The sequence below is a fragment of the Primulina huaijiensis genome, chromosome 6 (genome assembly GCF_012295235.1).
Source record: "Primulina huaijiensis isolate GDHJ02 chromosome 6, ASM1229523v2, whole genome shotgun sequence".
NCBI lineage: Eukaryota > Viridiplantae > Streptophyta > Magnoliopsida > Lamiales > Gesneriaceae > Primulina > Primulina huaijiensis.
In genome coordinates, this window is record NC_133311.1 from 11,288,632 (window position 1) to 11,301,733 (window position 13,102).

Consider the following 13,102-nt stretch of genomic DNA (forward strand, 5'->3'; position numbering starts at 1 on the left):
ACACAAAATATTTGAACATGTTCGTGATTTATTTGAAAATGAGGATCCGAAAACTCAAAAATATGTTTATTTAATAGATAATAAGTCATACACGAACAAAACGCCTGCAAAACAGGCCCACAGTCCCATGTAAGCAGGTGGCTCAACCAAGTGTGGATCTTTATGGGTGTGACTGGTTTGATCAAAGAAACCATACATAGGAGAATCAAAAAGTATTAAAGCATCGAGGGGAGGGTTATTCCATTATTAGTGTGCTGAGAAAGAAGAGTGAGAATTTGCATTAAGATGATTTCTTGTCCTCAAAACAACGGTTTCATTATCATAAGCAAACATCATTTCTCATTAACAAAAAAATATGATACAATCAAAAATTATCGGAATGATTGTGTTATGAAAATCCTATCTAATACGTCAAACTTACATTTGTGGCCAATTAAAATCCAAATGCAAGCACAGGAATGACTGACTGTCTATTATACAAGGCTAGTAAACAGAAAAAAATTTAAAATGAAATTCAAAGGCAGCATATCACCAAAACCAGAAACCATTTCCGATGTATGAAACATGCTTCAATCTAAAAAGAGATCTTCCAAATAGTCATCAACGTAAGCTAGACATGGCCAGTGATCAGTTCTAATCCGAACAAGAGTCGAAACATCGTGTACTTCCATTTGGAAAAGGAGGTGGAATCTTGGCGGAAGAAATATCAAAATGTCGAAGACCCCAATATTTTTCCTACCAGGGATTTGATCCGCACTCCCATCTTCATCACCCACATACTTCAGATAAAGAGGGCCAACATTTGAACTAGATACCTCAAATAGAGGATCCGATCTGAAATCTTTCCACACAGTATCTTTTATCACCCCTCCAGCTCTCACCATATCAACAAGTCGTTCACCAGTAACACAAACCACAAAAGGTGCGAGGTACCGTTCAACAGCTAAAACTAGAGATGTCATAGGGACTTCAAGAAATTTTACCGATTGTGTTCCCTTGACTGCAGTAACCCCTATGCCTCCTTTCAGGACAAATGTCTCCCTACCGGTGCTCGATGTTGTCTCAAAGGCTTCCCACAATGCAGTAAATAGGTTCAAATAATAACTAGGTATATCATCATCTCCTTTCATATCATCTGGAAGAATAGCCCTGAGAAACATGTCTTCGATTCCCACTGGTATACTGCTAAGCTGGCCCCGGATAATCTGACCATTGTCTGTATTAGTTTCAATAAAGACATCAACCAGACCTGGCACTGGTTCCCGCGGCTCTAATTCTAAACATACAGGAGCTTCGAATGTTTCTCTATGACCGTTATCCACTGGGACAATAGCTAATGCATTGGCTTGGGTCAAAGAGGAATCAATTTTAGTTGTTGAGCCAAGAAGAAATGCATTATGAAATGATGAAATTGATCCATATGGAGAAGAAGAAGTGAACTTCAGGACAGTAGCATAAATGGCAGGTAGTTTATCCACTTCATCTGAAAAACTGTCAGTCGTAGGAGTTCCCCACACACTACAGAATGACTCAGCATCAAATTTCAAGCTACAGGAAATCTTAATCTTGAGCCCAGGCATATGTCTATGGTCTGGAATGCATGAAAAATGCCTTCTCAATACTCCAACAATCTCTGAAACTTTTGAGTCCGTCACTCGTAGAGGCTCTTTTTGCTGTTGGAGACGTTCACTATCTGGGATAATTTCCATTCTTGCACCTACTGCAAGAATTTCCTTTTTCTCGCTTGCTGGTTCATTATGCCAGATGCCTTCCAAGAAACCAGGTTTGTCAGGATTGATATCTATATTTGGTAAAGACAGGGACCAAGACTGCTTTACCAACGAAGGTGTCACCCGTTCCACCTTAATATAGGAAGCAATGTTGCTGGATCCTTTAAGTTCCTGTACAGTTTGAGGAGACTGTTTATTAAAGAATGAGCTAGGTCGAGTGGATGGAGTTACGCCAGGCAAACTTTCCTCCGTGTTCAGTATTTGTCTGAGCTTCTTTCCCGGTATACAAACAAGTATTCGCAGGTAGAATCTGAAATCACCACCTTAAATAAGAGAAATATTCATAGCGTGTATTACTATGGTAAACTACAGAAACAGGGTCTTCAACTGCTTTTAACATATCTCCATTAAGTGAAGGTTTAACCCAAGTTAATCATATTAAACTGAATGTACAAATAACTAAGGGAAAGCTGCAGCAACAGAGTTGTTAAAACTGCATAAAATTATTTCAATAGAAGAATTTTGATATATGTTACTGATACTTTGAAGATCATTCGTAAGCTAAGAAGGTTATGTATTGGATAAAATAGAGTCGGGAGGTAGGAAATCCAGATGATACCTTGCATTGTCACGAACCTCCAAATCAGGAAAATAAAGACATGTAAATGCAAGAACGCGAGATAATCCAGTAAATAAGTTAGAGCAGTGGTGGTGAACCAGCATTGTTCGACAAATGCCAAGAACTTTACTGCCATGATACCAAGATTTCAACCCTGTATTAGGACCATGTTTCCCTACAAGGAAAAGTATGAACTTCTTGAGGAGCTCTAGTAACCCACTCGGTGAAACTTTATCATTTTCAGATATTCTTTCAAATATAGGGAAGTAAGATCCCAAGCTGTAGTCAATTTTGAGTTTTTGAAGCAGATGTTTATCAAGTGTTTTAAGAAGATGCTCTCCCAACCAATGGTGTTTGTGGCATCCCAATAAGCGATCAATGCATGCAACAGTGACCGGAACCAATCCCTGAAATTCTGAAGTTGAGTCCACTAGCATCTTCTGCACAATAATAAATGAAAAGATAAGCGTGTCAGTGCAGGTTATGTAAACAAGCCGCACATGGAAAACTTTGCTCGTACTTTCTAGCAATAAAAAGTGTTGAAGATCTTGCATTAAGATAAATAAGATTTGTATTCAATGATAAATTAGGACTACATGTTGAGATAATTTCAATAAGGATTAGATAGTGATTAGATAGGGATAAATTGCTATTTCTTTTTATTATATATATGCACTGTACGTTAATTAATAATTAAATGAGAATCTGATTTTCCTCTCCATTATTCATAGCACATACCTCTTCTACAAAAAAGATAAAAATATTGAAGGCCCAATTACAATGCTATTAACACACCACCATGTGGTCAATGTCCCTATCCAGGTGAATATGCATCAATCACCTGGTTTTGCACTCTTGAGTTTATTTCTTTGTTATATCATCCAAAAATAATACATAAAAAGGCGTAAAAACATTCAGCAAACCACCATATTAAAGTATGTAGCAAACTTGATGATGTGTGTGGTTGTATATTGGGGACCAAACCACTACCTTCTCTCCGTGCAGTGTTCTCGGAAGTGCGCCATGAAGAAAGTCGTAGAAAAGTCATGCTAGGATCTCAACAACCTATTTCTACCACAGACACTTCAGCTCTCACTGCGCATAGGCCTTCATTTCCGCATAATGATCACTCAGGTGCTGCACAGTCTTCACAGCTCTTTAACAACAGCGGGAAATTCAAACAGGGACGCTCATGGTGTGAAAAATGCCGAAAACCCAACCACACAGTGGATACTTGTTGGAAAATCCATGGGAAACCCGCTAACTAGAAACCGGTTAGATAAAGACGACAGAGAATTCGCCCCATGAACCCCAATCTTTCACAAAAGAGCAACTCGACATTCTCCAGCAAATGCTCAGCCAAACTAATTCAACACAAACCTCATCACTTGTTAGCACTGGTAATGTGGTACATCGAGGTATATATTCAATTGCTTTACTTGCACAACATGAGTTATCAGATTGTTGGATTGTTGATTCTGGAGCCTCGGACCATATGGTGGGAAATTTGAAATCCTTTACACATTTTAGTTCTTGTAAGGATTCTCATTCAGTACGCATTGCAAATGGCTCATGCTCCCAAGTGACTAACTCCTGATATTTTCTTGAAATGTGTTATTTGTACCTGATCTAAAATGCAATCTCTTATCCGTGAGTAAGCTCAACAACGATCTCAAATGCACAACTAAATTTCTTATGATTCTTGTGTTTTTCAGAATTTGGCATCGGGGAAGATGATTGGTAGTGCTGACCTTTGTGGTGGATTGTATATCCTAAAGATGAATGTTTCCAAGAGAAGCTTGAACACCACCACCACTTATTCCTTCATGTATTGTTTCGACTTTCAATTTAAATAAAGATAGAGAGATCATGTTATGGCACTATCGTCTAGGACACCCGAATCTTTTGTACCTATTCAATAATAAGAATTCTAATTATTTCCAATGTGATATTTGTCAATTGTCCAAACATACACGGTCCACCTTCACACCACAAAGTTACAAACCATCAAAACCGTTTTCACTAATTCACAGTGATATTTGGGGTCCCTCCAATGTGACAAACATTAGGGGTGCACGCTGGTTCTTATTGTTTGTTGATGATCACACACGTTTGTCATGGGTTTTTCTAATGAAAGACAAATCTGAAACCTCCAACCTATTCAAACAATTCCACAGCATGATTCAGACTCAATTCTCTACCAAAATTCAGATTTTACGTACAGATAGAGCTCGTGATTATTTCAACACAGTATTGGGAGAATATCTGCTCTCTCATTGGATTATTCACCAAAGCTCATGTGTTGACATTCCCCAACAGAATGGTGTGTCCGAAAGGAAAAACCGTCATCTCTTGGAAGTTACACGATTCTTGTCGTTCACGAAAAATGTTCCTGAATGCTATTGGGGGGATGCCATTCTCATAGCCGCCTATCTCATCAATCGAATGCTCTCACGAGCCATAAAATTCCAAACACCTATCCAAACGATCCTTAAATGTTTCCACAACTCACACCTAGTTCATGATATTCCTCTCAAAGTGTTCGGATGCTCTGCATTTGTTCACATTCATTCCCACAACCGCAACAAAATCGAACCACTTGCTGTCAAATGCATCTTCCTTGGGTATTCCCCAAACCAAAAAGGTTACAAATGTTATTGTCCTACCTTAAAGAAGCTAAACGCATCCATGGATGTCACATTCTTCGAAAATGATCCCTTCTATTCTAATTCTATACTTCAGGGGGAGAAGTCAAATATAGAAGCGCATAATTGGGATCCCATCACAGAATATCTCGGACCAAACACAATCCATACTGAACTCTGGTTCTCGTGACCAGCAATCCCTCTATCTCTAATGATCAAAATCTCATCCAACCGATTCAGGTGTACTCTCGACGGAAACAATGCCATCAAAAGAGTCAAGATCCAACACAAACTCAGCTTGCTCATGATTCTTCCACGACATCAGATTCAGGTAACCTTGAGAACGATATTCATACATTGGAAAATGATTTCGATGATAGATGTATTGCTTTAAGAAAAGGAGAGGAGAAGAAACAAACAGTAGTTGCTTGGAGTAGTGCAGAAGCTGAATTCCGATTGCTAGCACGAGATTTGTGAAGGAATGTGGCTCAAGAGACTACTGTATGAACTAAAGATAAAAGCAAATCACCCCGTGTAGCTTATGTGTGATAATCAAGCAGCCATCAGCATATCCAAGAATCCAGTCCATCATGATCAAACCAAGCACATTGAAGTAGATCGACACTTTATCAGTGAAAAGATTGAAAACAGGATAGTTGTGTTGAATTATATCCCCACTCAATTACAAGCGGTAGATATTCTAACAAAAGCACTTCATAGACCAAGTTTTCAAGATTTGTGTTTCAAGCTAAGAATGATGAACCTATATGACCCAGCTTGAGGGGGAGTGTAGAATATTGGATTATCATCAGCTTATCAAGATTAATAGGATCTTGTTTGCATTATCATTTATATTAGAATTTTTAGGATTAGAATTATCGGTATCTAGTTATCCCTTAGATTTAGGAATTTAGTTAACTTAGGAGTCTATAAATTCTTTATATCTAACCATTATTTTTTGGAGCAATGATACAAGTGAAGCATTTTCTTTCTCTGCTATTCTCTCAAACAACAAAGAACTTTAGCATTGAGAAGACTAGGGCATGAGATTGCATCAACTAAAAAAATTGCAAGACCATGAGCCTCACTACCTCATCTTTTGTATCCTCCCCATACATGCATGTGGACAAACAAAAATTGATGAATAGAGCACAATCAAAGGGAAAGAAAGAAACAAACTACTTCTCCCTCATTTCATTTTCCCTTCACCATCTATACAAATAGAAGTGCAAGTGCATGCATGAACACACTTTTATGGATACCAATGATACCCCCACAATTAATTGATATCACACTCATTTGATAAATTTAAACATATGAGAACATTTTTCAAGGCAAACTCAAAAATTTCCAAATTTGTAAGTATGGTGCAACTTTGTTATTATCAGTTGGGTTTTATTTTATATTTGTAAAAATAATGAGAACATAGGTTGACAGGCATAAATTTGTATATAGATAAATCAAACAACATCCTAACATGCAAGAATCCTAATTAAGTCTGACTAAATCCCTTTTGGAATATCCTTGCTTATGCTATCACCACCTTGTGAGCTGTATTGAACATGTACCTGGTATTATACAGCCTCTAATATATTTTTTTTTATAGTAATGTACCTGGTATTATACAGCCTCTAATATATATTTTTTTTGATAGTAAACTAACTTTATTATAATATTGGATAATGTTACAGTACAGGCGGATGAGTAATCCGCAAGAGTATTACAAGATAAATCCTTTAAGCACTACTATATGACACCATCACTTGGTTTCATGACCATAAAAATTTCCAGTCCCTAACTACGTCTGATATACATAAGTGATTGTACTCTGGCAATTGCATCAACCAGTAGGCAACTCTGAGCTTTATCTTCTCCCAAACTTGTTCTGCAGACTCCGACACATCTTCAAATATTCTGTGATTTCTTTCCAACCATATTGACCAAAATGTGCAATGGACTATCACATACCAGACTCGGGATGACTTTCTCCCACTGTGACACCCTGGTTCAATAATGAATAGATCTTGAGCCAGCCTTGGAAATGCCCATTGAAATCCCAACTCTTTTAAGGCTTTTATCCAAATAGCACCGGAGAAGGAGCAATGTAGGAGTAAATGATCTTGATTTTCCTCATGCTTTCAGCATAGACAACACCAATGCGGGCTTAATACGCAGTCAGGCCATCTTCTTTGCACTGATTCACATGTCGGTAATTTCCCCAAGGTCACAATCCATGAGAAAATTCGAACTTTTGTGGGATGTTTACTTTCCAGATATTATTAAAATAAGAGAATAATGGGAAATTTGATAATGGAAAGAACGAGTTGTAAAAAGATCTAACAGAGAACAAACCGGAATTATCTCCCTCCCAAACTCTAAAATCCTCAATCCTAGACTCTAACTTTACCCTCTCTAGTACTCCTAAAAGAGAAGTGAACTCAAGTAACTCAACGTCGTTCAAATCTCTTCTAAACCTCACATCCCAACTGAAAGACTGACTGTCACTGCTAGCCGTTGGTTAATGGTTATCATGTTCATTTGGTCGTTGAAAATTGATTTCGCTCGATGTACCTAATTCTCCTAACCCCGTGCATGCCTCGATGAGGTATGCTGAATGTTACAGGCATTTAATACATGTCACCTATTTTTGTATTAGATTTATATGCTTACGTCGCCTAACGAGCCTATGGCATTGTTCTTCATGTTGTCATCCGTGCTTACGTCATGTTATCCATGCTTAAACTAAAATATGTTCTGTTACAACAATTTTATCATTGCATCGTCACCCAGTCAAATTGTACATGTTTGAGCCTTGAGCCTTGTTCAGTCGTGTATTCCTTCGGATTGAGGCAGATTTTGAGATTGTACGGAGGAGACATAGATGTTGGTCTATAAGGCGTAGTGGGACCACAATCATAGTTCAGCAAGGCTATAGTATACAGTAGTGGTTTGGCAAAGGATGGCACTGCACATGACACCAACCCTTGTATTTTGTTGATACATGATATCGAAGGTACTATAATCTTTATTGGCTTCTGTTACTCCTCAGACTCGATCCACTGTTTTGACTACATAGCATGCACCACATTACATTTTATTTCATCCTATACATTTATTCATCTTTTTTTTTGATTGTTTCATATTGAGGTTGTACCTACCCCTTCGGAACTATTATTTTCTTTGTGTGTGGAACTATTATTTTCTTTGTGTGTGGACGTGACAAAGAGCATGGGCGTAAGTGAGGGAGCCTCTGGAGGAGAACATGGTCACATTCATGTGGATCTCATGTATTTTAAATGCATTGTCGTTAAGCACAGGTAAGGGGCCGTCTCTGGAGGATAACATAGTTGCATTCATGTAGATTTCATATTTTTTTTAAACACATTGTAGTTAACCTAGACTATTTTGATATTATAAGGGAGTGTCCTGAGGATTTTATAACATTACTAGACATGCATGATTTGCATGGATTTATATTATATTTGTGATGGTTGTAAATTTATGATGATGTTTGTTACACTAGTATTATTTTCAGTAATCAAGACAACTAGCACATTTTCTGACCCATGTAAAAGAAGATGGTACAACTTACACCGTTAAATTGATTGAATTAAATCAAATTGCACAATAATTTCTTAAAGGACCCAAAGGCCCCCATATAATATAATAATATTCTGTGGTCCAAACCTTTGCAAATAAAAACCTTCCATAATCAGCTAACTTATTATGTTTAATGAGCAGACATGCTAGTAGAGCCATGACATTGGTTACGAAGTTTTTACTAATCCAAAAACTAGAAACTTTGACAACGTTTAGAAATTAACTAAATAGTTCAATAAAGTAAATAAATAAGAGAAGAAATGAAAATAACATATAATCATATATTCAATCCTCAGGCATACCTGAGCCATGACAAAGGTGTTAGATTGAGCAAGAGTACCGACGCAAGTTGAACAACCATCAGAATGCGGAGATGCACCAACAAAAAGCTTGTGGAGTGTCCGGAATGCCACTGCATTTTCGGTGCTCCATGGAGGCAACCATTTGAAAGCTGATGTAGAAACAAGGCCATCTTTGAATAGCTTCACCTCGTAACTCTCTTTGCCCGCCTCCACACCATCTGAACCATCTTCATCTCCAGGACTACAGAGCAAAACAGAACAATATGCAATCAAGTCGAGCTTCAAAGCTTTCATAGCTAACGAATCAAAAATCGTGGGATAAAAGCTTTTGCTCATGACGATAGTGCTTTTCTCTCTCCCCAAATCCTTAGTAGCAATCAAACCAAAGAAGCCTAGCAACCAGTGAAGCCCCAACAATCTGAAAACCAGATGATGCTGGGAGTCTTTTGACAACCACAAAAGGCGATGTGCAACCTCTGCTTCTTGCCCTTGAAAAGAGTCCAAAAACTTCAAATACATTCCCAAAAAAGCATGGCAAAGCAGTGGTTCATACGTGCTGAGAAGCCCTGAGAACTGCACCCTTAATAAAGAAGCCTGAAGTTCTAGTTCTTCAGCTACAGGAAGTATAGCAACCATAAACTCCATCAACCCAAAGGGTGTCAAATTGAGCGGCCACTCGAGCAAAAATGCCATAACTCTCCTCAACTCCCTATAAGATGTCTCATTCTCCTTCCACACAAAATCACAACCACTCCCATCAATCAAAAACTGCGGAACGTTAAATGGGATCAGAGGGATGGAAGCATTATTACTGGAGGCGAGAAGGCTAGCACCGGGTTTCAGCTTTACAACATTGAGTAAAGTTGTGGACAATAGCAGGACATAACACTGAGATACATGGGTTCGTTCACTCTGGCATAAAGCCCACAAGTTGGGAAGCACTTCGGAGAGCAAACAAGGGAATGCCAATTCCAGCTGCCGCAAACACTCACAGGCGATGCCCCGGGTGTGACTATCGACACCATGATTGGGTCGATTGATAATAGTCAACAGCAGCTCGACGAGATCAGTAACAGGAGAGATGATGACTTTTAAACCATCGCCATCATGGTCTGAGGTGTATGAGATGAAGATGGCGGTGGAGGAGATGAGAAATTGATCTTTGAGAGGAGAAGGGTGAACGACAGAGCGAAGGGAATCGAGGAGACGAGAGAAAGAACGGGGAGAGAAGAGGGAGGCGGAATTCTGCTCGATGAAGGTGAGGAGGTTGAGTTTGAGCTGGAGAGAGAAATCCTTGCGCAGGAGGGAAGAGAGGCCGAGGTGGAGGAGAGGGGTGGAAGAGTAATTGAGGGAGGTCCACCGGTGAATACGGGCGCCGCCGCCGTGGTTGTAATCGTCAATCAGCGACTCCCATTCGACGGGGGACAGGGGTTTCAGGGACGGCTCCGACATACTCAGCCCTCATTCACCTTTCTCCAATTTATGTGAACGAAAACTTTATTTATTTTTTTTAGATAAAATATATATTTTACTTGAATATTGCAACTTTTCTGAAAATAGTTCCAACAATCTTTTTAACACTTACTGGACAATTAATGTTATATCATTTCGGATCGAGTTTAGGTTTAAGGATGCTCATTGGGTCGGATCAGTCGCAACTTACGGCGGTGGTTTACCCTGCGGCGGATGTCAGCGGTTCGAAATTGCTTTAGGTCGGTTACCGATGTCAATAATTGAGGATTATACAATTCGAATTCGATTCAATTCGGTTTGGTTCGAATTGATCTAATAAAATTCCTAATCAAGGCGTGTTGGTTTCCATCAAGTCAAACTATAAGAATTTAAAAACATGCACATAACTTAATTGAATGCCGAACATGGATTGAATGTTTTCTCCATTTATTGAGTTTGAATAACGTCTTGAACACTTTTTTAGTTATCTTCTAAATATTTGGGAGTCATGTAAGTGCTCCAAACCTTAGCATGGATTATGTTGTATAACATTTAGGTGTGTGTTTGAGGACTCCAAACGCCACTATTTATTGACAACTTGTACCATCATCGAGTAAGTTTGAATGAATGTACTCATCTTGATTATATCTATACGAGATATCACAAATCAAATTACAAGATATTTATCATCTTAATCCAAATATTATTCTTAATTTATCTTCTTTTAAATATGAGACGTCTATTATATTTATGTTAATGAAATATGTTGATCACAATTAAATTATTTTATAGACTTCAATAAAATAATCTAACATTCTCTCACTTGATCTAGAGATTTCAATTAACTGAATAATCAAGAATGATTTAAAGTTAATAAACAAATACATGAATCCAAAGTTAATAAACAAATACATCAATACTACATATTTATTATGAAGCAAATAGAGAAATACATGTCGTGAGTTTTGTAAATAAATGTAATAAAGTATTTATAACCATACAAGTCTCTTGGATTGAAAAACACGAGAAATCTTTATTTTGATGTTTACAAAACTTGTTATTGTCTTTCTACTATATTTAATCAAGTATGAATTTGATAACTCAAGTTGGAAGCTGAAACTCGAAATCAACCAAGCTGAAAATATGGCGAGCTGTAGTATTTTGATGATATCTCACGGCTCGATGATGTAAATAAAAAGCCATCAAAATGACTGAATATAAAACTCAATTTTAGACAAGTCGTATTTCACAACAGCTCATATGGGTAGAAATTTATTTAAGTGAAATATTAGTCGCAAGTGTGAGGATACATTTGATATATGCATACACTGTAAAATTCCTCACACACTAACACTTACACATATACATGAAAGTTGACTTCAAAGTTTAGATGAGTGAGTTTTCACACAAAAATATTAAAGATTGTGTTTGTAATCTTGACATAAAAAACATTAAATATTATGTGTATTATGAGGTTGCGACCTACAATCGAATATGCTAAGAGTTTCAATTAGGCAATAGATAACTCTTAAGTTGAAATGAGTTTGTACAAGAAGTTGTATAAATCAAGTTCTTCGAGTGAATCTTTTCTAGGTGGAAGAAGAGGTGACGTAGGAGTTGTTAATCTCCGAACATTCATAAAAAAATTTCGTATATATTTATTTATTGCATTTAATTATTGCTATTGTTTTTAAAATACATTCTTGAAGTATTTTATCTCTTCTTTAAATACCAAAATATTGCACATCAACCAAAAACATTTTTACATATTCAACTTGCAGATCTTTAAATGATTTTCAAAATGCTAAATCGGTTTTTGCGATGGATTATTTTGAGTGTCTTCTACTTGGTTTGAAAATCAAACTCGATTTAATTTCTTGGTGTTCAATATTTCAAAAACGGAGTTATTGCAACTCAATGCTTGTCCTCCAAACGACCCTTTCAAAGTCTATTTCTAGACAACAAATATCTATAAATATGATCTCCAATATGTTTGAATATTTCTTAACACATTTATTTCACACATTGGACTACTCATCCTTAATATAGTCGAAACAAGTGTCAAACGTCCACTACTCGTTTTTCTTAAAAAGTACTAGAAATTTGTTTTCCTTTAACATTTCGGCCGAAAATATATATATATATATAAATATACTTTTAAAATAACTTGCACCATTTTAAAAATCAAACAACCAACTATTAATTGAAAATTCAAAAGAACTCAATTCAAAACGTAAAATCGTAAATCGTCAGTCAACCTAAACTAACAATATTTTAAAAATAAACTTAACTCTAACATTCTCTCAAAAACCTCTCAAAAGCATCATAAAAGTCGTAAAAATCCTTAACGTCAACTTAAATCATAAACTTAATATAAATACGGAAACTAGCGCTGGTCCTCGGATTATGTGCACCTTCAGTTCCGTATGATCAACCATCAAGTCCCTCAACAACATCAACATCATGTTCACCAGCATCGATCACGCAAACCATAACCATGACAACGAGTAATGCATATACAATCACATGCAACAGTGAAAATACTTTTACATAACATAACTTTTCATGAACATGCATAATCGTAAATATTTTCCTTTCATCATAAACATTATCCTTTTCATCATATATGTATACGTTTTCCTTTTCGTTGAATTCAGATCGTTAATTGTGACTTTCGTATTAGATGAGGGTCGATGGATCCATCTACGTGTAACCGCAGTACTAGGAGGCGGGGACATCGGCGACACTCTCACC

At 37.1% G+C, this 13,102-nt stretch overlaps 1 protein-coding gene across 1 annotated transcript; it reads right to left on the reverse strand.

Annotated features, from left to right (window-relative positions):
* Nucleotides 1-322: 322 nt before the first annotated feature.
* Nucleotides 323-10,393, reverse strand: LOC140979409 (uncharacterized). The gene is made up of 3 exons (XM_073444796.1): nt 8,897-10,393; nt 2,350-2,789; nt 323-2,040 (listed from the first exon to the last, which is right to left on the reverse strand). The coding sequence occupies exons 1-3, from the start codon at nt 10,346-10,348 to the stop codon at nt 570-572; spliced, it is 3,363 nt and encodes a 1,120-aa protein (XP_073300897.1). The 5' UTR covers nt 10,349-10,393; the 3' UTR covers nt 323-569.
* Nucleotides 10,394-13,102: the final 2,709 nt, after the last annotated feature.

Coding starts and splice junctions, on each gene's coding strand:
- LOC140979409 (XM_073444796.1), bottom strand. CDS start 10,348: ATGTCGGAGCCGTCCCTGAAACCCCTGTCCCCCGTCGAATGGGAGTCG. Junction 2,790..8,896: donor ACACCTTTGTCATGGCTCAG/GTATGCCTGAGG, acceptor ATTATTGTGCAG/AAGATGCTAGTGGACTCAAC. Junction 2,041..2,349: donor GAGGTTCGTGACAATGCAAG/GTATCATCTGGA, acceptor TGGTGATTTCAG/ATTCTACCTGCGAATACTTG.